Source organism: Panicum virgatum, chromosome 4N (assembly GCF_016808335.1).
Source record: "Panicum virgatum strain AP13 chromosome 4N, P.virgatum_v5, whole genome shotgun sequence".
Taxonomy (NCBI): Eukaryota; Viridiplantae; Streptophyta; class Magnoliopsida; order Poales; family Poaceae; genus Panicum; species Panicum virgatum.
The window spans coordinates 48,543,656-48,568,355 of NC_053148.1; the positions used below are offsets into that span (position 1 = coordinate 48,543,656).

The 24,700-nt window shown below is 41.2% G+C and overlaps 2 protein-coding genes and 1 long non-coding RNA gene across 4 annotated transcripts; all 3 read right to left on the reverse strand.

Annotated features, from left to right (window-relative positions):
- Positions 1-2,026: 2,026 nt before the first annotated feature.
- On the reverse strand, positions 2,027-2,896 carry LOC120668699 (auxin-induced protein 6B-like). Its single transcript, XM_039948451.1, has one exon. It carries the CDS (start codon positions 2,615-2,617, stop codon positions 2,210-2,212), a length of 408 nt encoding a protein of 135 aa, XP_039804385.1. The 5' UTR covers positions 2,618-2,896; the 3' UTR covers positions 2,027-2,209.
- An 8,746-nt stretch (positions 2,897-11,642) lies between these two features.
- Positions 11,643-15,002, reverse strand: LOC120668700 (replication protein A 70 kDa DNA-binding subunit B-like). Of its 2 annotated transcripts, XM_039948452.1 has the most exons (12): positions 14,853-15,002; positions 14,483-14,753; positions 14,289-14,391; positions 14,052-14,182; positions 13,867-13,948; positions 13,636-13,768; positions 13,376-13,530; positions 12,792-13,283; positions 12,623-12,689; positions 12,434-12,528; positions 12,248-12,334; positions 11,643-11,950 (listed from the first exon to the last, which is right to left on the reverse strand). In XM_039948452.1, the coding sequence occupies exons 1-11, from the start codon at positions 14,994-14,996 to the stop codon at positions 12,259-12,261; spliced, it is 1,749 nt and encodes a 582-aa protein (XP_039804386.1). In that variant the 5' UTR covers positions 14,997-15,002; the 3' UTR covers positions 11,643-11,950; positions 12,248-12,258. The 2 variants fall into 2 exon arrangements, with proteins under 2 accessions (XP_039804386.1, XP_039804387.1); XM_039948453.1 differs by lacking the exons at positions 12,248-12,334; positions 12,434-12,528.
- A 5,877-nt stretch (positions 15,003-20,879) lies between these two features.
- LOC120670479 lies at positions 20,880-21,522 on the reverse strand. Its single transcript, XR_005673209.1, has 3 exons — positions 21,222-21,522; positions 21,072-21,137; positions 20,880-20,945 (listed from the first exon to the last, which is right to left on the reverse strand). It is a non-coding gene; the product is annotated as an uncharacterized LOC120670479 (long non-coding RNA).
- Between the last annotated feature and the right edge of the window lie 3,178 nt (positions 21,523-24,700).

Consider the following 24,700-nt stretch of genomic DNA (forward strand, 5'->3'; position numbering starts at 1 on the left):
TTTTCATGGCGTTCGAGGGAGGATTCAAATCTGCTAGTACATGATTTCTACGCCCCCAAACTACATGTTTTAAAATCTATAGATAATCAAGTTTTAAAAGTTTGTTCGTCGAAAAAAAAAGGTTTAAAAGTTTGACTGGATATCAGTCAAAACGTCAATTATTTGTGACTGAAGGGAGTAGTTCACAAGTGTAGTAAAAAAAATGCTGCTCTAACCATTTGGAAATGCAGGGCATCTACTGTTTCAGTCAGGAAATAGGAATCAGAAAGAAAAAGAACCCTCTTTTGTTTACTTGGTTCATGAGATACGCATGTACTCTGCATATGGCACTGCATTCTTAATACGTGATTCTGTTGGCATATTCTTAACCACCATGCTTCACATACTTTTAAGATTTGCAGGGGAAAAAAAGGATATTTCGTACAAATTCACATGGCAATTTGCCAAGCGCATCTGGCTTCACATCGACGACACATGAAAGGGGATACTCTGCATCTGCACCTAAATCTTCAGCAACCGAACCAGCACAATCTCCGTGTGCATCGGTTCATTTTGTTAAGTTTCTGAATTTACATATGAAAATAACCTATCTTAACGACAAGGGGCAGAATGAATGTGCACTTGTTATGGAGTAGTACGGAATCGTATCGTAGGATTCAGTGTATTTGTTCTGCCAGGACAACCAGGTAGGGCCTGAAACTGAAGCATGTTTCTGCAGGGAAGAGTGTGTTTAGTTCATTTTGCATTTTTGCGTTTTTGGAAGAGAATTTTCAATATTTGAAGTATTAAATGTAGACTAATCACAAAACTAATTACAGATCTCGTCTGTAAACTACGAGACGAATCTAATTAGCCTAATTAATCTATCATTAGAGCTTATTTACTGTAGCATTATTGTAGCAATTTGGTGTCTAATCACGCCCTAATTAGGCTCATTAGATTCGTCTCGCGATTTACAGTCCATTTGTGTAATGCGATTTTTTTTACCACATTTAGTACACCATGCAAGCGAATTACAAAAATTTTACATTTTGCGTTTTGGAATCTAAATAAGGCCTGAGATGACTGATATCTTGCAGCACTGCAGCAGGCTACTTGAAATCTTTAACCCTGCATTCCCCAACAAGCAATCTATAGAGAGCTAGATGCATAGACATACCAACTGCTGTCCTTGTAAGTGAATGACATACCAACTGCAGTTTGAAATGTAGCACAGTTCTGAGAGGGACGTGCTTACATTTTCAATCATGCAGCTGGTTACTCGGAATTGATGTCTCCCAATGCTAAGAGCTCAAGTCAACTTGTAGAAACAAAGAAAACTTTTTGGAAGTGCAGCTAAGACTTGCACAGTGACCTTCCGGACATTGCTCAATCCTACCTTCCAGGATGAAGAACCACTTCAGATCCAGACCGGGAGCTGCTACAAGTAGTTCAATTTTTAGATCAGTCTTATTTTTTTAGTTTTTCAAGTGAACAATTTACATTAACTAGTGATGCTCCAAATGCAGATTCCATATCCTGTTTCAGTGAAGGTATATATGGTCCATATGGAACAGAGATGATGAGTGCGTCTGTCACTTGAAATGATGAATGTGATCCCCATCATCCCATACCTCCAAGTAGACTACAACCAACCGAACAAAAAAAAAAGAGTATTAAGAAGAAACAATCAACCAGACAAATCAAAGTTTGGGAGATGGGAAAGATGTACAAATCCACAAAACCCATTCTCTTTTTTTCCCAGAAAGAACAAACATGATCAGAATTCATCCCCTGATAGAAGATTCCTCCTTTAACAACGGAATCGACAGTGATCCAGAATTCTTAGGACTCCACCTTCAGTGATCAGAAAAAATAAAAACATGAACAGAAGAAAACCCCATCATCTTACTAAATTTCGTCTGGTGGTCAACAAACAAAAATCTCATAAGGTGTTTGGACGTAGAAATTTGACTCAAATTCAAATCTTACTAGTTTTGAACATTAAATTAAATAGCTCAATCCCCCCCCCCCCCCCCCCCCCCCCCCAAGAATTTTCTTTATACTCCATGTTACACGGGACGAACAGTGAATCAACACACCATGCATTCACACCTATGCTACGCCGCGCTGCATGCATGTGGCTGCTTGCTTGTACCCTCAGCTGAGCTGAGCTGATCACGTCAAGCAAATTGTACAAGAAGAAACCTACTAGGCCTTCTCCACTCGCCTACCGGATAGCTTTCTTCCCCTTGCCGCCGCCGGCGTGCTTGCGCTGGAGGCGGCGCAGGAGGTCCTCGAAGTCCTCCTCGGCGCACGGCACACGCAGGCCGCCGGCCTGCGTGAAGCCGAACTCGTCGGCGGCGCGCTCCATGAGGTCCCGGAACGCCGGCTCCCGGAGGTACCCCGTGGGCACGACGAACCGCCGGGACTCCTCCCCGGCGTACACCGCGAAGTACCCCTTGGGCACGCCACCCTCCGCCGCGGCCGCGGCCGGCTGCTCCAGCAGCGACTCCCGGAGGCCCGCGTCGTCCTCGCGCGCCGCGGCCCCGCGACCGTCCTTCTTCGCCTTCTTCTTGGCCGTCGGCGACGTCGCGGTGGCGGCCTTGGTGGAACGGAGGTAGCCCATCACCATCATCGTCGATCGCCGGCGACGGTGGGCGCGGGACTGCCGCGCCTACCTACTTGCGTTTCTTGACCGCCGGTGCGGCGGCGGCTAGAGGAGAGGGTTTAGTAGGAAGCCGTGGCGCCTGATCATGGGTTGGTGGCCGCCATGGCTGCTAGCTAGCTGCCGCCTCTCGCGAGCCGCGAGCTCGATCTTCTTGGAGTTGGTGGCGGGCAACCACTGCACATGCGCAGGACGTGGTCTCCTCTCCTCTCCTCTCCTCTCCTCTCCTCCCTCTCCTCTTGTTCGTGGATGATTCGGAGGTTGGGGAACAAGGGGGGAGGCGGCCTTTTATACTTGTGGTGAATGGTGATGGTGATAATCTCTCACTATAAAGAAAAGGAATCAATGGTGATGGTGATAAGTTTAGACAAGGGCTTATTTCACTGAGGTTTGGTAATGTCCGGAGAGAACTTTCTGGCTGATTTTTTTCATAAAAAAGAAGGATCTTTCCTGAATTTGTTTGTGGACAAAATCTACCGGGAAATTAAATTAAATTATAACAGCTGTACGTACTTGTACGCCGTCGAATTTCATCTGCTTAATGAAAGGCATTATTTATAGATCTCGAGCAAACTTGTTGATGATTATATTTGTTTGTTTTTCCTTGTGCGAGTAGCCTATATACTTGTTTTATATCCACGGAGTCACTCGACCTTATCTGACTCAAGTTTGCTAGCTCATGTATTAATTACTATACTATGTTGTATATATTATTGTTGTATGTCAATTATTGTGCAAGCATTCAGGTAAAACCCCCAAAATTCGTTTTTTATACAGTTTCTCTTGCTGAATCCACTTATACTTTAAAGTATATATGAATGTTCTTCTAACCCAAGCACTGAGATAAACTAAAAAAAAGAGTTTCTTATAGACATTTTCTTGCTGAATTCACCGTACTGATTGTTAAATAAAGTCAGGGCTTGTTTAGTTCACTTTGGATTTTGGATTTTTAAAAGAGAATCTTGCACATTTGAAGTATTAAATGTAGACTACTCACAAAACTAATTATAGATTCCGTCTACAAACTACGAGTCGAATCTAATGAGCCAACTTAATCCATCATTAGAGCATGTTTACTGTAGATTTACTGTAGCAATTTAGTGTCTAATCATGCCCTAATTAGCCTCATTAGATTCGTCTCGCGATTTACAGTCTATTTGTGTAATGCGATTTATTTTTCGACTATATTTAATACACCATGCAGACGATTTACAAAAATTTTAGATTTTGGGATTTTAGATCTAAACAGGGCCTCACACTGTTTTGCAGGAGTATTTTGTTAACAATAATAATGGCAATGGTATTAAGTGCAGACCGGAGACGGCTCCCTGATTCCCACCCTGATGCAATAATCAAACTTACATCAGACGCTACTGCACGCAGGCGCTGCCCCATGAAATGAAATAAAATAAAGTAAAGGGAAATCGAGAGCGCAAGCAAAAGCTAAAAAAAATGTTCGGTAGTTTATTCACGCATCTATTCATCCGAGAAAATAAAAAGCATAACCGAGAAGTATGAACCCGGCAAGACCCTCTAGAGAAAATATCTTAGTTGACTCGAGATGAGGGTCATGATTAGTGATAAGCGGCCAAATGGAGCCAAGATGAGGAGGAAGAGAGGTCTCATTTCACTACGACCATAATAGACTTTTATATATAAGTACGGTTCACATGCACTATTCATACCTTGGGGATGTCGCAATCAGCTCTAAACAAATAAGAGTTGGACTAATAATTAGCAGCGAATGATCGCCCCAAAATAAACGTTGCACGCAATCTCCTTGTGGCAGCAACCCGGTAGATGCGGATATTCTCGCCAATGAAATAGCCATCCCAATAACTCTCCCTCTTGAAATGAACTTGATGGAATATATTAAAAAAAAAGAAATGAACTTGAAGGAGAGCTGCCTGTATTAATTGGAGAGGAAAAAAGGCAGAAGCCCACAATTGGAATCCAGGGGCGGATCTAGCAGTGGGTCTGGAGGGCTCCCCTCCTACCGCCGCTGGATCCATGGACCATGGAGCCCCTCCTAAGTCTCCCCTATAATTTTTTTACATGAATACACTGCGAGTAGAGTCTGAAGTTGTTTAGAGATAGAAGAAAGCTCCTCCTAATAATTATTCTGGATCCGTCACTGTTCGAATCCAAAGTTCAGAAATAAATAAATCTCGTTGTCTGTATATCTCTATCTTTACTTTTATCATCTTTATACGTGTGAGTGTGTTACTTGGTATAGGTAAAGTTGACGTGTAGTAGCGCCTTACGGTTTGGAGCCCGTATCCAGCAAGTACAGGTTCTTCCCGGTACACATGACATAGCACGTGGCGTCCTTCCATTGGGCGCAGCGAGCCGCCTAAACAACCGTGCTAGGCCATAAGGGCGTGATTGGTTTTCGGATCATGGCAGCCTGGCTCGCACCACGCATGCAGGCCCGCTCTAGCCAGGCCAGTCAGATGCAGCAGGCGTTTGTTTGGTTGGCGTTCGATTGCAGCCTGTCCAGCGGAAGAATTTGTTTGGTTGTCTGTCGGATCAGCCTTCTCACGTTGCGCGGTCATCCTCGTGTGCTCATTTCTGCATCGCCTGGGCCTGGCCGGATGGAAACGCCGAATTTTTCTGTATCCGGCGAGTCTGGATCGGCGATAGCTTTTGCATCTAGCAGGCTTGACCCAGACTCTAGTGCAGGCAACCAATCAAGAATATATTGTATCTAGTAAGTCTGGATGGCTAGAATACAGGCAACAAAACACACCTTAAATCGGCCGTCCCGTGTGCGGAAGCGTACAGTCTAGGCACAACGCCAGCGGCCAAACACTTGGCGACACCACTATAGGTACGATAGCGACCAGTTGGGCTCAGTATTCTCCCTTATCCATCACAAGAAAATAAAGTTATGGTCAACCACCGGTACGGTCAACCACCGGCCCTGCTGCCAAATGTTAAACCCAACAGACGTCATCTAATTAAACGCGTCTTTAGTCTCCAGGGAGATCTCGGCTCTTCATCATAAATTCAGAACACATACATGTTGAATTTTCATACTGCTGATTTCATGCCGACTTTATATCTGTCTAAATCTCTCTAGAAATTTGACTTGAATTTCTAGTAGTACACAATGTTCCAGTAATTTCCAGACCAACGAGGTTTGAACTGTGGTACATATGGTAGTGTGGAAAGAATATAATTCATAGGGTGATCAACTGTAGAAGAATTCTAATCGATGAGTCAAAGGTGATATTGGCATCATGTGGAAATAAATTAGGCGGTCTTGGTTTGAGACGTTGATGGTGTACGGTGTGAATTGGAATCGAGGTGTGGAATTCGGAGGAAAATAAACTTCCATTGACTTGCTGACCTCGAGGAGCTTTTTTTTTTTTTTGACCTCGAGGAGCTGAGGCATGTGATCTGATAGGTGAGCTGTGCTCCTGCAATTCACCATCGGTTTCGTACGTACGGCGTCTTCCGATCCACTGATCTGAAATTCTGAATGTCACGCTCAGCAGGGTCAGGCTTGGGATTTATTTACACAACCTAAAGGCATATATACACACATCATTTTCCTTTCACATGATTTCCAGTTTTTTTATTTAGAACGAGAACACGATGTTTGTTTAATTAATTGATTTGCTGATAGTATATACTCCATTCGTTCTAAATTGTAGGTCGTTTTGGCAAATCTAGATACATAATTTTTATCATATATCTAGACATAGTGTTTATCTAGATGCCTAGCAAAATTATGCATTTAGATTTACCAAAACGACCTACAATTTGAAAGAGTGAGTATATAATTTATTCGAATATATAAAGAGCTTTCGGTGTGTCGTCGATTGGCAGGCCAGCTAGGCTAGTCTTTGGTTCTACATACGCAAGAACAGTAGCTGCAGTTTGGACTTTGTTGTAATTTCGTGTTTCATCAAGGTCCTTCCTGTAAGAAGGGGATGTACTGTGCTTATTTTCTTCTAATATATGAATGCATCCTTTTCCCGCAAAAAAAAAAGAATATGATGAAGTACAATAATGTTCTTTCAGGTCTCAAATTAAATGGTACGGTGCTGCAATCAAGTATATATACATCCTGCGTTGCTCACTCGAAATGAAGCACACAAGACCCGTGACGCTGAATTTGGCCGGGGAGAATTGTAGATCAGAGACCATCCTTTTCTTTGCAACAAGCTAGCACGGAAATCAGAGACAAAAACTGTAAGATTGATCTCATCTGACCTAGTCCAACGACTGAGTCAGACCCCTCTCACGCGCCCTGATCGAGGGCGCTCTTGCCCTTCAATGGCAAGTGGGCCCCCCTTTGCGCAGCGCTAACATAAAAGTAAGAGGGTGACGAGGGGGCATGGGAACCAAGATTCGCCGTGCCTCAATTTTCCAGAACTCTAGACTCGATCCAATCTGAGAGAGGGCACTGAAGCAAAGGGAAGGTCTCACACCGCTGCCTCTGTGACCTCACCATCGCCACAGCGACGCCTCTGCACAGCGCATCGCTGCCCTAGCGCAGACCTTCCTTAAGAACCAGTGAGTATCCCATCGATCTACTCTTAGGAGGTCCTATTGATTCTATCAACGGTATCAGAGCTGATCTATTGTGTAGATCGAATTAGGAAAGAGGATTTGGTCATGAATCGAAAGAACATAGACAAAAGATAGTAGTGTGTAGATTGAATAGGAAAAGAGGATTCGGTCACGAATCGAAAGAATAGAGACAAAAGACAGATATCTCGATGCAAATCGAACAAGAAAAGCTAACCCTAACTGAATTGGATGAGAAAAAGAACAGAGAAAAGAGGCGGCAGGCATCCTGCTCGCACCACCGTCGGAAACCTCCGCACGGGAAAGACACCAGAGGCGCCGACGCCGACCGCCGTCAAGTGGGAAAGAACCGAGCCGACGCTCGGACCGGCGCGCCGGCTCAGGGCACGGCCGCAAGGCCGCTCGACGGCGACGTGCTCACGCACAGGCGAGCGCGCACACCGGTGAGAGGGCCTGCAGCGGCGCCGTCTTCCTCCTCCGGTCGGCCACCAAGGGCGGCCACCATTCCTTCATTCGACCCGGGTCCATGGAAGCATGAAAGAAAGAAGCTCAGGGTCGCGCAGCCATGGCGCGGTGGCCGGACCGGGCGCCGCGGTGCTCTGAGGGCCGGCGGTGGCCCGCCCATAGGTCTGGCGGCGCAAGAAGAGAGAGAATGATAGCTAGGGTTACGGGGGTGAGAATCGGCCGTCGTTTTTGATCCACCAAAGAGGGCGGACAGCCATCAAAGTCTATCCGACGGACAAGAATGATAGGTGGTAATCGGGCCAATTTTGACCCAGGCGCGAAGGAGAATTGCCGGCCCAGACCCAGGTTGTGCCCTGGGTGCGGCTGTGCGCCATGCAAATGTTGGGCCACGGGCCGAAGGCAAAGACTGGGCTGAAATTTTTGCTTAAACAGTGACGAAAGTTCACAGTTTTTTTTTCAGAAGCAATTCTTTATTGCTTCTTTGTACAATTTAATCTCTATTTAATTTTGAACCAATGGGATAAATTGTTTAGAGAGTAAGTACATAGAAGTGCTTCTGAATAACTGTATTTGTCAAGTTTCCACTGCAAAGTAAAAGTTTCATCCTTTATTTAAATTGAAATCAACAAGAAATTTAAATAGAGGAGTAGAAAAATATCTGTTTAAAAGTTAAATAAATTATGGTATTGTTATTTTTGACCAACGTTGATGATAACAATATTATAACTTTATTATGAGTTTAAGTTCAAGGTTAAATCTCTGACAATTTTGCATCAAAGTGATCAATTTTTCAGAGAATAGAGGGAGACATAAAAAGATTTCTGAATGAAAGAAAAGTTTTCCGCTGCAATAAAGAAAGATAAGATGAGTTTTTCCTGTCGGTAAAACCCACATATAAAGTTTAAGGTTCAGAAAGGCTTCCATTGCTCTTAAAGAAAAAAAATTTAAAATTAATTATAATATTGTTGCGTAATACCCTACGTCCTGCGTGGAAGCTCGATATTTCTATACGTCTCCACATGTGAGTGTTGCCGAGTCACCTTCACAACATTAACAAAAACCAAAGTGTCGTAGGGAAAAGTAAAACCAGTCAAAAAAAAAGAGAAGTAAAATATGGTGGCAAGTTGCCTTCATATCCGGTGTCCGTACGCAGTACGATTATGGTGCGTGGAGACCGACCTAAACTGGTCAGAAAAATCGGTGTGTGTGCAGATTATTCCAGAAGACTGAAACGGCCCATGCCAGCTAGACACTGATTACGACGGCCAGGATTAGGGACGGCCTGTTTAGTTTCCAAAATTTTTTTCATAGTATCCGTCACATCGAATCTTCGGATATATGTATGGAGCATTAAATGCAGTTAAAAAAATAACTAATTGCACAATCTAACTGATTAGCACGAGCTGAATTTTTTAAGTCTAATTAGTCAATAATTAGATATTATTTGTCAAGTAACAACGAAATATGCTACAATACCAAAACCCAAACTTTTTCACCAACTAAACACACCCTAGTCGCCAAGGGACAAACCAGGCAGTTCATGTAGTCAAAAGATGCCGGATGGAGCAGAGATAACTTCAGAACAAAATGCCAACTAGACAATATGTGATGAGGACAAGAGGAAACAAGCTGATCAGCAAACTTGCAATGGCGTCTTCCTTGTTGCCTCGCCGCAGCAACAAGGCGCTTCTTCGTCGAGCTACAAGACATTCCAGCAACAAGGCGCTCCTTCGTCGAGCTACAAGACATTCAAAGAACATAGTGTAATGGCAACTGGATCGGGTTGCCAAGTCACGTTCAGATATCTGTAATTGCCGATGTGACCATCCACAATTTACAATGGTCGGTGGTTGGTGACAGCGAGATGAATAAGACGATGCTGCCGTCCATGTCCATGACTGTAAGTTCGCGGTGATGGAGGACTTCCGTGCAGTACGGCGATATATCCATCCCTGTCGGCATCACTGTTTTTTTTTGAACACTTCATTTTCTTTATATGATTTTTGCAACATGTTATATGTACAGTCTGCGGTAGAAGGCACTGCTCCGCCCAGCCCACGGCCCTGCACGCCATCAACCTCGCTCTCCCTCACGCCAGGTTTTTTGCCCACCATCATTCCATATCAGATCTTGTGCGCCGCTACATTTCCCTTCACGCACGGCGGTACTCCATTAGCCAGGTTCATGGCTGGATCTCCCGCCAGGTTCATGGCTGGATCTCGCTGTTGGAACCGAGGATCGATGGACGATCATAGAACACGAGGAACACACAAGGATTTCCGGCGACGAACGCCTGTATTTTGGCCTGTTATTCACTCATCTCTGCTCGGCTCAAACCGAAAGAAGTGCATACATGGTTGTTTTATAGCCGCAGCTCCTGGCAACTAACTCCTGCGATCACGCGTGCGCACGTACGCACGAGCTCCTAGCGATCCGGTCTTCTTACGTGAGCCACTGCTTCAACCACAAACCTGGACGCCCTCCAAACTGATCGTGAGTGCATGCCTGGATACTCTGCAACTACCTCACGCAAACACCGCAGCTAGCTGCATGCCTACACACGCACTAATCTACGGACTAAACCATGCAACGCACGCACACGCTAACTATTCAACTGACTCGAAACAAACTCAAGTCATGATTATCCTAACACTCGCGTGGGTTGGACGACGGCCGGTCTGGCAGCTCCCTGCTACAACTACAATTTCCTCATCGTGTGCCTTGTCATCGGAGCCGGTAGTGAGATATCTGAACTGCTCAATCCCCTTCACCTGTTATTATCTGTCACAGTTCAATCTTACATTGGACTGCATATATACGCATGGTTCAGTGGCGAATTTATTTTGTGAGAGCACTCTGCATCATCGATTCCTGTTGCTCTCTTGAGAATTTGCACCATGTGTTGGTGCCAAAGCTTGTATTATGATCTAGATGATGGGATTCATGTTTATGTGACCTGAGTCATTAGAGCTGGAATGAGTGAGCTCTGGTCTCAATTAACTGATTAGAACTAGATGTTCAGTGATTCTGCAAGTCAAACAATCAAGATATGTACTTATGTTTTCTTAGACCTGTATACATCCTAGCTAGTCCAATTGCAATGCTCCGATGAAATCTCTGTAATGTATTTTTTTTTGTGAAAGAGTAATGTAAAAATGAATCTGCAGCATGTAATTCTGACTATAACTCAAGCTGCATAACTAAAGGTAGTAGTGTGGTTTCATGAGCTTTTAGTTAATAACACAGTTGCAAGAGTATGAATGTACAAGAGCAGGGCATGTTTCTGCAAAAATCTGTGTAGACGATAAACATGATGGGGCATATAAGTCTGATGGAATAAGATCAGGTATTCAGGTTTTTTTTTTGAGCAAATCAGGTATTCAGGTTATGTACGTTTAGAACAGAGCTTTATCCTAACTTGAACTAGTGCTTGACGCGCGCTATCGCGCGCGAGCCTGTAAACGTTGTGTAACTTTTTGTTTAGTAGATGTTATATCAGCCGTATATATTTGTGTTTTTAAATTGGTTGTTGTACCCACAATAATCAATAGTTGGTAGAGTTTTTTTTAATATATTTAGAGTCTGTTTTGGTGAACGGCCCACCGAGGTGCTACATATTGGGCTTAGCAAGAGAATGGGCCTGATCTGTACTTATGAACAGTGTTCGATTTTATCGAAAAGAAGAGAAATAGAACAGATTGTTAAACAGATTTTCTTTTTAGCGGGGAAGTGTGATGAAGGATATTGTAAATTTTATGTTAGTTTTTTTGTTTATACTCACAATAATCGATAGGCGGTAGAGTTATTTTTTTATGCACAGTATGACTTGGTAAACGGCCCACGGAGGTGCTATGTATTGGGCTTGCCAAGCAAATGGGCCTTAATTGTAAATATATACTACGTTCGATATCTTTTTAAACAATTTTTTGGTTGTTTATGTAGACTTGGGCATATCCATTTTTTTCCCACCAAGGATTTGTGTTGCAAGACATTTTTGATTGGAACACAAGCTAAGATTTCTCACGCAGAGGATAAATGTTCAAGATACATAGACTTAGGCAGCATAGTTATAGAGTTCTTGAGCATACAGACATAACTACTGATTTCTATTAATGGACAGCACATACATATTAATAGTAGTTCTAATAGTCGTTTGCATACTTCATAAGTGATGCAGACAGTTATTGCAACCCAGCTCAAGTTCAGTTGTTATAGTAAACAACGTTTCATCAGATAGTTTGAGCTGTTTTGTGAGCAGCATCCTTGTAGGCTGATGTAGCTGAGCAGGTTGACAAAAGGCTGCATTTACGAGAGAAAATAATATAAGTATACAAATTCAATTTGTAGAATGATAAGAAATGTTGTTGAGGAGTCGTCCGGGCGGCGGAGGAGAAGGGGAAGGAGCAGCGGACGCGCCATGGCCGCCGCCGCCGTGGCCCCGTGGAGGACTCCGCCAGCGCCGCCGAGCGAGGAGGGAGGAGGGCGCAGGAAGAGAGATTTTTTTTTCCACCGTGAAACGGGACGAGAGGGGGGAGCGATTTTTTAACCGCGGACCGCGGGTTGGTTTCGAAAAAACATGAGGGCTTAATTTAATACCTCAGCAGTCATCATTTCTTGCTGGATTTTGTTCCTTTGCCATAAATTGCCTTTTCCTGATTGATTGGCTCTTGTTTTTCAGCCATCCTAAATGTTTAAGTAATTTTAGCAGAGAAGAAGAAATGCAATCGATGGATATATGTATAATAAAGTTGGATGGTTTGCTTTGGAAAAGAGCATGCTCACTTTGTAGATAGACTTGGAATGGCGGCATCATTTTTGGCAAGTTCAGTTGGTATATCAGGCATGTCTTTGTCTGACGACTTATTTGGAACTTTGGACTACAAATGATAGAAATGTAAATATCATGGCCATGATACATGGGTTACAAAGAACTGATAGGTATTACAATGTTCAAGGCGAGGATTTTCTTACCTTTTCTGCCTCCATAACAGACGTGTACAGACGTTTTTTTGCAGATTTATTTGTTGCTTCAGCATCCCTATGTGCAGGGGTAAAAAATTAGATGGTAGCAGTGGTACAAACTAATTAGTGGCAAGAAATTTACGGCATAAGAATTAATGAAGTAGTATATGAGACGTACTCTACAACTTGTACATCAGCATCCTTGGAAGATAGTAGGACACTTTTTTCTGGTGTCTGTAAGTGCATGGATTGTATAGGGAGCGTCTTTGTGGGAGTAAGGAGACCATACAGCTGACTGCTTGAAGGACAACTTGCTGCAGAGATAGTTTCTACTTTGGCAATTTCTTTATCAGATGTTCCTATGTCCTGAGATGATTGTGGAGCATTCTGAGAGAGGCTTGGTGTGATCTTTTGCTTTCCATAGGCGGTAACAATTGAAGTTATTCGATAACTTTTCTTCGGCACCCGATAGCTCTTTTCAGTCATTAATACAGTAAATGTGAATTTGGAAGAGACAATGCCGGCGACATCTAGAGGTAGTAAATCATTTCCTTTTGGGGTGCGCATAACTGTTTCGACTGGCTTTCCTACAATCCGACGGCCGATCTCACCAAAACATATCATTTCAGCTTCTTCTGTACCGTCACTGGTTATAAAGTTTAGCTTGTACCTTTTTTGAAAGTATAAGAAAAGCACAGCCATATAAGATTTCGTTATTAGATGAACTTAATGGTGGTATAATGTAAAGGGGTGGCTACTTACTTGTAAGAAAATTTATTAGTAGTCCCACATTCATAACAGATGAAATCACAACCTTCTTGCTTACATGACTTGTTGCAGAAATTGCATGAAGGGAACCACCATGTTGAGGCGTCTATCAAGCGAGTTATAGTAACGGTACACATACAACCTTTTTCCTGCATAAGACCAAAGTGACAGAATGTACAAATGCGGTTATTTTTATATAACACCAGCGGCATAGCATGATTGTTTTTTAAAACAAAAAAGATGTTGCTACTTACTGGGAATTCATAAGGATCAATATCTTGCATCTCCCTAAGAGTTAGGTGTTCTTTGTTCTGTTGAGTCTGAGGAACTGGAAGATCCTCCAGAGGCGTTCCTGTCTTTCGAACTGTAATATTTTGGCTCCCGACACTGCATATTTATTTCTATTGTCATTCCAATACTGACGAGCATTCACATGTTTTCGGGCAAAATAAATATCTATTAAACAGGCATTAATGTAATCGCACCTTTGGAGCAGAGTCTCAGATTCGGGAATTTCAGGATTTATATACCAGTGACAAGCAGAGTGGCCGCTCAGATAAAGTTGGCCTAAAGCAGAAATAAGCCACACTTTTATTTGTTGAAATGCAGCTGGAGGTAAGACTTTTGAGTTCTGTAGAGTAGGCAATGTGAACATGAATGACAAGCATACCTTGGAATGTTTTCACCAGGCAGCCAGTTAACAGAATTGTGGTTGGTGAAGGTCCACTTGAGTCGTTTAAATTGTCAATGTTAAATGCGGAAGCTTTTTGGCCCCATAGAGAAACTCGTACCTCATTACCGCTGTCAGAAAAAAATATTTCTAAGTGTAGTAGATGGAATGGAAATTGTGAATGCAGCAAAGAATTGTGTTGGTGTTTATACAAAGATATGAGTAGCAGAGACTTACGTGGCATCTCGCAGCAAAATATTTCTACGAAGGTTTGGTTTAGGTTGATTGGAGAAAGATATCCATTCAGGTTCAGCGGCCTCAATCAGTATTCCGAGTACATCTATAAAAAAGACCAATTTAACATGATTCACTATAGCTCAAGATTTATTAAATCCAAGACTACTTTCATTTAAGGCGTATTTACAACTTACCATGAAATTTCTTTCTGTCACCAACGAATTGTTGCAGTTCAGAAAATGGTGTCAAGTTGTATACATAATTGGGAAATGAACCAGGCTCTTCAGTGTGTGATACACGTGTATGGCAGGTTAATTCAAGCATGTAGGGAGCTTGAACAGATTTGTAATAGTCTTTGGCATTGCATATTCTGAACCTGCTCATGATATAATTTTGACAAGGTTGTATGATACGACCATGTTTTTCAGCTTCAGTAGGTGGTATCTCAGCATAAATGGCGCTTCCCTGGTGATGTTTGTTTAGTCAAAAAAAAATGTAGGCACAGGTACATAAATTATTTGAAGTATTAAGTGGCAAATCAGCAAATAAGATCATAGGAATAACCTGAGTATCTGCTAGAATGAGGTCTATATGCTGCAGGGGACCATCATCATTTATGCCTCTAAATTCCCATTTGCGTATGACACGGACAAAAATTGTTTTCAGCCGATCTTTTGGGGTTAGTGAAACCAATGGGCTGTAAGACATTTTGTCCTGCATATTAGACAATGAAAGTTTAGATGCAAATTCAAGTGTAATGATAGTGCTTGAAGGGGAAAATAAGATCTAGAAGCTGTTGCTGCTAGTAACATGTAATTAAGAATGTAAGAAGGAAACAATGGGAAATTGGCAAATTAATAATTGTTTAGAACGTCACCTTTGTTTCTTTTGTTTAATATGTTGTCCTCTGTTTCGGCAGCAAATAACTGATTATTAAGCTGGCAATACAACTGTCAGAATGTTCATTTGGAACTGATTGAAGTGAAGACTTCATTATAGACGACATTTTTAGTTGTATCACTGATGTGACCATCATCATCCTCAATAAGTATCTTAAGTCCGTTCTTTGATGTGACTCTCGAAACAGCTACATATAGTTGCCCGTGACTGAACACAGGTTTTTTAAGATAGATACCGACAGTGTCCAGTGTTTGACCTTGGCTCTTATTTATTGTCATTGCAAAGCATATTTTTATAGGGAACTGCCGCCTCTCCATAACAAAAGGTAACTTTGTATTCTTCAGTATTAGACTAATCCTTGGTATTAGCACTGTGTGACCAGCATGTGTGCCTGTGAGTATGTTAGCTTGGATTACTTTACTGCCCAAGCCTGTTACGACAAGCCGAGTTCCATTACAGAGACCTATAGATTGATTCAAATTTCGAAGAAGCATTATAGGTACACCTTCTTTTAGTGTCAGTTCATGGGTTGGAAAATTATTTCCATTTAAGGAATTCAGAAATTCAACTGGGTATAACAAATCAAATGAATCATGAGATCCTGGGGCTCTAACAATTTTGTCGCAACTAAGATATTGCCTTTCCTTCCCTGGTAGAAGGCTTACAATATGCCTATTAAGTTCATCGACTAACTCATTAGTTGGTGTGAGTATTGCGCGCCCTTTCAAATAGGAAGCATCAAGATATCTTGTAGGTAAGTCAGCATAAACAAAATTAATAATTGAGGTTATCGGTTCATCGCATGGCTTGAGGAGTAGGTCTTCTGGAATTCGAATCCATGTTTTCTCAACTTCACCTTCTTTAGCATGAGCCTCAATTTTACCTTCACCTATATCAAGAATCCATTTACTGAAAGAAGATAACTCTTCGAGTGTTGTTTTGTCTAGGTCTGGCGATTTTAGGCGCATATTAGTGTGTAGTTCCAGGAAAGTCACAGATGACCATAAAGGAGAATTTATAATAGCTGCATTAACTATTTGTTCTCTACTGCCACCTTCTATAACAGGAAGTATTTGGCGCGGGTCACCACCTAAAACAACCACTTTCCCACCAAATGGTATATTTTTTGCCTCCTCTGAATGAGCAGAAAGAAGGTCTCGAAATGACCTATCTAGACTTTCTAGGGCCATACGATGTGTCATTAGAGCCTCATCCCAAATCACAAGCGATGTCTTCTCAATTAATTCGGCTAGCATTGAACCCCTCTTGATGTCACAAACAGTTCCTTCATCTAAATCACAGGGTATTCTAAATCTCGAGTGCGCTGTACGACCCCCGGGCAGCAATAAGGAAGCAACGCCGGAAGAAGCAACAGTTAGGACAATCTTTTGATGAGCTCTTATGTACTTTACTATAACATTCCATAGGTAAGTTTTTCCGGTTCCCCCATATCCAGACAAGAAAAAAAAACCAGGCTTATCATTGAGCACACATTCAGTGATGCTGAAAAATGCGTTTAATTGCTCATCATTCAGGCTTGACATATCTGATTCTGCTTCAAGTAGCAATTCTGGACCATTATAGGAGAGCTCTTCCTCTATTAAACGGTTGCCGCAGATTGTGGCAGAATTATTTTGTTTGGAAGGTAGATCATGATCTTTAATACGACCGCCGTTTTTTTCAAACAAAGTAGATAAGTCATCAAGTAGTAGGTCTTTAAGTTGTTTTTCTGGTATGAAAAAACATGGATTTCCAATAGTTTCGCGTATGCGATACTGGATATCATCAGCAAGAACCCTCCAGACTTTTTCGAAGAAGGCATACTCATCAGTAACTTCACAGAAAAGAAGCATCGTAACGAATAATTGTCTTAACTGAGGAGAAGTAGCCCAAGCAGCTGCTTCATCAAATGCTTCGTACCATTCTTGGTCATTACCTAGGAGACCCCGTGCATTACAAGCTTCTTTAAATGTGTGGTAAGTATGCCCGTTATATGTTCTAACATCTTCATAGCTTTGTGCGCCTTTAACTGTCATGAGTAGCATTCTAAGATAGTACCTTTCTCCAACGGATGGATGTACGTAGTACAGACGGCCTATTTTATTTCCAGAATGACGTGGTTCCCATATTCTTTTATCCTTTATCCAACACCACTTGCTTGGGAATTCCAAATATGTCAAATCCCTAGCTGAAGGATTGTTTTTGTTACATTCGAACCATTCAGTTAGCATTGTACGGCGAAAAAAATCATTGGTTACAATTTCAGACATGTTTGCATTTTCATCGTATAAGATATTATTTTCATCTGGTAGATGTACAGGAAGCCTTTCGACAGAAGGATAGTGTCTATGGATGTCAAAACCAAAGACACGCCAGCATGCATCTTGCTCACAAATATAGCGGCAATCCAAATACTCTTTAACTTCATTTCTGGTTTGAGTTTCCTCGTCAATAGGAACTTCCTCTCCGTTTCTAATTTTTTGTAGATATGCTTTGCTGCAATCTGGGCCTTTTGTAACATATTTGAATAGATATTTGATAAAGATGCCCTTGTTGCACCACTCAACATTTATGTGAGCTTGAAATTTTTTCAGAAGGTATGGATTATAGGGTACTACCCATCTATTGTCAAGACGAACATTTCCTTTCTGTACAAAGCGGCCGTTGTTTGGCCGTTTGTAAACAACAAACCCATTTTCGTCAATAGTGGTTTCTTCTTGATATTTTTTTGGATACCCCTTTGAACATTTTCCGTTTTTCATACAAGGACATTTAGGGTTGTCCTTTCCACAAGGACCATGCATCATGTGTTCAGCAACAAGGACATATAATAGTGGGTCTTCCTTAGGATCAGGAATTTCAGCACTAATAAATTTGTCAATCATAGATGGATTTGGATTTGTTGTATCCTCTAAAGTCCATAAGATTATATGGGCATGAGGAAGGCCACGTTTCTGGAATTCAACTGTATGTAAAACTGTCATAAATAAGAACAATTAGAAATTGTTTATTGAGTATAATGTACTGAGAATGGTGAGTATTAGGTTACAGATTTTGTACCTGCAACAACAGGCCCAAAAGCTTTTCCATCCTTTATATCGGATAGCATTTCTTCAAGTTTCATATTGTAAACACGTACAACTATGTCTCCTCTATCTGAAGGTTTCTGTCCATGTTCTAGAATTCCAAGTGAAATCTCAGGCCAATTGACATCGCACGTGAAGGTGACGAAAAAATCAGGTGGCCCAAATACTCTGCAAATTGCCATACCATCATGGTAGTTCTGGACCATATAGCGACGGCCTCCGGTATGGGAAGCAGGCAAGACAGTTAATTTGCCTATTTCACTTCCATCTACACATCCTCTTCCAACAGCATCTGCTATACCTTGAAGACTCTCAATGCGTAGACGAGATTGGTTCCTAAGAATAAACCATAACCTATTCTCATCAATGGCAGCACGAGCATCTATCTTAGCTTGGCTTGATAAGAGGCCGTAATTTAGGTAAGGGTTTGGCTGGTTGCGCCTGTAATGGAAATGATATCGATAATATTCATGCATTGTTACAGTAAGGCGTTTCTTTTTCCTGTGTTCAGTGGCATCACTGTAAAGAATTCCAACTTGAAAACCACGTTCACCATAAGGAAACAGTAAAGGATATTGCAAAGGCATATAAGCAGGATGTAGAGATGATATATGTCTCAATTGTCCTGACCTGGTTTGGATTATAATATCTCTTTTGAATGTATCTAAAGAAAAGTCTCCAACAATGAGCATGGCAAGATGATCGGTTGTAGGGAGGTTATATTGAACAGGATCTCCTTCTTGAGCACCGATAATCCTTATGATAAATTCATCTTCACTGTTAGACTCAAGTCGATCACGGGCCATTCTAAATTTTTTAGCAAAAGGATTATGATCGTCTAACATAGTAGTAAGACTCTGAATAATAGCTGGATCAAGAGTTTCTAAGGACCCATCATCTGGATGTAGTGCTTTTAGACGATTGGAAACTTCATTAGAAGTATCATAGATATAAAGTTGTAGAAATTTTGGAGCGCTACCATCAGGAGGCAATAAAGAACCAATACGATGGTGAACTTGTCCATTGATTTTGAAAATCGGAGGACCCCTTCCATCATTTACAGATCGGTCAATATTTGCACCCATAGATGTGAAAGCAAACAAACAGTTGTATTGACGTATATTCTTCATGAATTTGTTGGATCTAGCACCTCCATTATGCGTAGTCAAAGAAGCAAGAGGCTCTGGTCTAGGTCTAAAAGCTGGTATTTGTATCTTTCCTTGTTTGCAGCATAAATGATATTCAATTTTATTAGAATGAGATCTGGAGCTGAACATAGCCCGTTCACGGAACCAGAACACAGCATGGCAATGTGCGCATTCATAATCTGGCGAACCATAATATGACCTGTCTTTATAGGATGCTAGAAAAGGAAAGATTTGTTGTTGTAAGTAGTGTAGTTTTTTTTTAAAAAAAAATAGAAATACCTATTCATACTTAAATTATACTATACCTTTTAGAGCATCTATATATTCTTGTGGGAACCGACCGCAGTGTATTGATTCTTGGGTCACGACTCGAGCAGCTGTTTTTTTTTTGGTGGCGGAAGATAGAAGGGGAAAATAAACCATTTTTCCTTAGAAATTAAATTGAAAGGTAAGCTTAAAAAGGTTTGTTAATGTTATTACCTTCATGAGCAAGTCGTTTTTGGGCCATATATTTTCGGCGTTTGTTACGATTGTCATATGGATCTGAACCAACAGGATTATATGTGGAAGAGCCACCTAGAATCAATCAAATGTGAATCATTTAGTTCGGAGCTTAATATTTTTATATTAACTTACAGCTACTCTGTGTACTTTCTTTTTAAGAAATTTCAGTAGATACATTACATTGGATTTGCGAACAGGAACGTTTATTGCTGGACGACTGTAAAAATCCTGTCATGCACACAACGTTTAGTTAATTCAGTGTGATTAAACGCATATAATCTGCAGCAGGTCATATGATTACGTACCAGAGTGTTCATGAGGATCACTCATCTTAGGAATAAGTAACTCAAATAAAATGGTAGATTTCAGTGATACAATCCAGCAATTTTAGTCTCCGCTTGCAGATGCTGTATTCATTGGGATATTATATGAAGGATAGGCCGCGTAGGTAAAGGTAAAAGTAAGCACATTCTTTAATGTTGGATTTGTAAAATAATAATTATTCGGAGATAATTCGAAGGGTGCAAGGCAGCCCCATTAAATACATATTAGTTTTCCATTAGAGGGAGGACGCCTCTGACGGTACCTTCAATGCACATTAATATGGGTAATATGTGCTCCTAGAATACTTATTTGAAGTGTGCCTCTACGTAAGTCTTCGTCTATATAATTCTCTCTATTGTGAAGCATTTTAACAACTTTAAATGTATCACATCTTAGTACAGTTCAGGAGGTGTAATTTTAGGATAAGAGAGTATTGGTTTGACTTATTTGTAAGTGTTCTTTTAAGTACTATAATTTGAGCTTGCCGTAAAAGGCATATACCAAGAAGTAGTTCGTTTGATAGGAAGTACAAATGTAGCAAAATATAGTGCAACCCATACGGCATACTAAGATTAAGCTAGACAGAGGTGAACGGGAAAGAGAATAGTACCTCAGCAGTAAAGAGGATGAAATCAGTTTCTCGCAAATAACTTTTTGTAGATAGAGCAAGATCTTTTTATATCATGCGAAGAACTCTGTAAGCATTTGGAAGGAAGCATTATAATAAGTTTGAGAATTACTGAGTTGATAGATGTATGAGTTTCACAGGTCAGAGATAAGGAATGCGTCGAAACCTACGGCAAGTCGAATGTAACACGTACCAGTGACTTCCGGGAGGGAGAGCAAAGCGAATGTCTGAGATGCAGTTGCCGGGTGAACAGAAACTCCTTGAAAACCAAAGATGAGTTTAATAGAAATGTTTAGAAATCAGAGGGCGCAAATGTCTTGAGATCTCTTCCAGTAATACTCACCTTCTGATGGAAGAACTACTCAACCTTTCCAGTGAAGGGAGACGCGCTTTAGTAGTTGGAAGATTTGAAACCTTGGAAGAGCAGATGAGCTTATGCGGCAATGGCGACGAGCTGAAGGCGCAGAGACGAAGCGGAGCTCAAGAAAATGGTTGTGCCGGGTTCGAGGAGGCTAGGGAAAGGAGCCGTTGTAGGTGGCCAACAGTAGCAGCAATAATTACCGGGAGGAGGATGAAGACTCTTTTTTCTACGCTGAATAGTGAAAAGGGCAGACGCGTCATGTGTGAACACTGACATGAGCGTGTTGAAGAAGCCACGGGCCTTACGTGTGAGCACAAACAGAAATTGCAGAAGTGTTTGATGTAGGGGGCGTTTAGTTCCCTTCCCGAAATATTTTTTTGTGTGCCACGTCAACAGATATCGGGAGGGCGTTTCGAATACTAATTAAAAAATTAATTTCAGTACTCACTTGTAAATCGCGAGGCGAATCGTTTGAGGCATTTAACCACATCATTTGCACATGTGGGTTACGGTAGCATTTATGACTAATCATACACTAATTAGGCTCAAAAGATTCGTCTCGACGTGTACATCCAAATTGTGTAATTAGTTTTATTGTTTAATTACATTTAGTGTTCCATATATGTGTCCAAAGGGAAAGGCATGTTTTTCGAGGTGAAATTTTTTGGGAACTAAACGGGGCCGTAGTAGAGATCGTCCGATCAGAATCGAATGGTATATTTTTTTTTATAGACGGGAAGATTTGAAACCTTGGAAGAGCGGATGAGCTTGTGCGGCAATGGCGACGAGCTGAAGGCGCAGAGACAAAGAGGAGCTCTAGAAATGGTTGTGCCCGTTTCGAGGAGGCTAGGGAAAGGAGCCGTTGTAGGCGGCCAACAGTAGCAGCAATAATTACCGGGAAGAGGATGAAGTCTATTTTTTCTACGCTGAATAGTGTAAAGGTCAGACGCGTCATGTGTGAACACTGACATGAGCGTGTTGAAGAAGCCACTGGTCTTAGGCTGACCTCAGCAGCATGTGCCGGAACCATCCAGAGCCTGATGTGGTGGGCGGGCAAGCCTGATGTGGCGGGCAGGCGGGCGCGTGCGGCGCGATCAGGGCGGCCCACGTGTGCGCCACGTCACCGGAAGGCGCGAGAAGGCGACGGCTGCGGGGGTTGTGCTGAGGTCAGCCTTACGTGTGAACACAAACATGAATCGAGGTAAGTCTTTGATGTAGTAGAGATCGTCCGATCAGAATCGAATGGTGTATTTTTTTTAGACGACGTGGATGGCCTACTCTTACGCCGTGGGAACGAACTTTCACCTATAGAAATAATTCTAATGGAATATGATCAGGTTATGGTAAGAATTCAACAAAAGGTTCGGCACTTCACAAAAACCTCAATGCACTTTTGATCCAGCATGCCTGGTCAACTCAGTAGAAGAACTGAATCAGTTGACTGTCCCATTTACAACTAAAGAATTAGAAGTGGTCAAGAGCCTGGCTAACGATAACACTCCAGGTCTAGATGGTTCCAATGGATATTTTTTGAAACAATGTTGGGGCACTATAAAGGAAGATGTCTTCAAGCTATGTGATGACTTCTTTCATAAACAACTCTTATATCACTTTAGTCCCCGAGGATGAACCCAAAAGAGGTTACTGACTTTAGACCAATATCACTACTCAACACTTCTCTTAAATGACCCACTCATCAGTTTCACATGCAGGGTCACTTGCATCTGCTCATTCAACTAGCCTAATATCTCTGTAAAGATCATTACATCATTCTATGCAACCAACCAAAAGCCCCCCTAATCCAAGATATACAATGTAGGTCTACAAAATCCCATGCAAGCAACCAAACACACCCAAAGTCTAAATCAATATGTAAATGAGTTAAAAGCAGAAGTCATAAACATACCTTACATACACTGTTGCGGACCGAGGTTCATCATTTATTATGTTTGCTAGGATGCATAAACTAAAATAGAGAAGAACTGAACAAGAAGAATAATCAATTAGCATGACACAGAAAATACTCCAAATACTCCAAACATTAGTTCATTTGCATCTAAACAAACACATAGTCAGCAGAATTGAAGCTAACAGGAGTCTAGCTAGCACTTCAACCAAGATAGACTAAGTTGATTTATAACTGTTTAGGAATAAACAAACCAGAAAGTGCTTTACCTGACCAGTTTAGCTTTGAGCAAATGTTTACTCTTTCAGGCCCATCTTTCTCTTATACCTCGAGAAAAAATAGTGATGGCTGGCTATTATAGGTACCTAACTTAGCTTGGAAATTGACATGATAGTAGACGTTATTATCATCTAGATCTTCTGCATGGCGATCAAATGTGTGGCTATCCAAAGGCTCAACAACAATAAGAAACCGCCCCTTACAAAAGAAAAAATTCAGAAAATCAATAATATACTAACAAATGAATATTTCTACAGCACCTACAGGGTTCAACATAAACTAACCGAATAGAGTTTGTTGTAGTAATGTCTTGCAGTTTTTTCAACACATGTTTTCGTTTGATTTGATGACCTTATGGTTTTGTAGACTTTGATTGAGCACACACGAGCATCTTGATATTTCAACTGCTTCTGCTTAAAACTTCTAATCTCGGCTTCCCATGCCAAAGGTCCAAATATATTGTCCCTATTAAGGTTATTTTGTGGATGATAAATTTCACAGAAAAAATAATTATGCTCCATCAATTCATATTTCATTTAACACCCAAAATTTGTTATGTCTCATTTTAACCTTACCACTAAAATATGTCACTCAATAACCCCCTAATGACATTTTGTCTTTATGTTTCTCTTTATAAAAGACACATTTGATACTCATATCTATTGGGATGACAAAAATATCATGTTGTGCGAAGTAGTTTAGCAAGTTATGATGCCTATTTAAATGGATATTCACATCCCATGATAAAATTGATCTCAAGTCCTCTAGACCAGCAAATGGTTATGAGAAGTCCTGAGCTATTTTTGTAAGATGAAGTGTACGTTGTCACCAGTTCATGTAAAAAGAGAAACAAAAAATGTCATTAGGGAATGGAATCATCCGGTGTGAGATGAAACCTATTCAAAGGGTCAGTTGACAAACAAGATAGTTTTGAGAGAGTAAATTACTATAGCCATGAAGTATAACCTGCCAACAACTAAATTTTATGGATAGTATTTATCAAAACTTCACATACAAGTTTCATTTTCCCAAAGAGAATGATTTTTTGCCATATTATTGCATTGAGAAAAAGAATTTCATTTTATATAAGACCCAACCAAATAGGGAAAGTATCTCATAACATGCTTAAAAGACAAGTCAATCCATGCTTCATTTGAAGGAGTTCAAGTGTTCAACAGCCTGAAAAGGTTTAAGATGTGACAAGGCATAGTCAGAAATGTAGATATACAAACCCATAGATAGGTCTTGCAAATTAAATACAAGTTGAATGCAAACA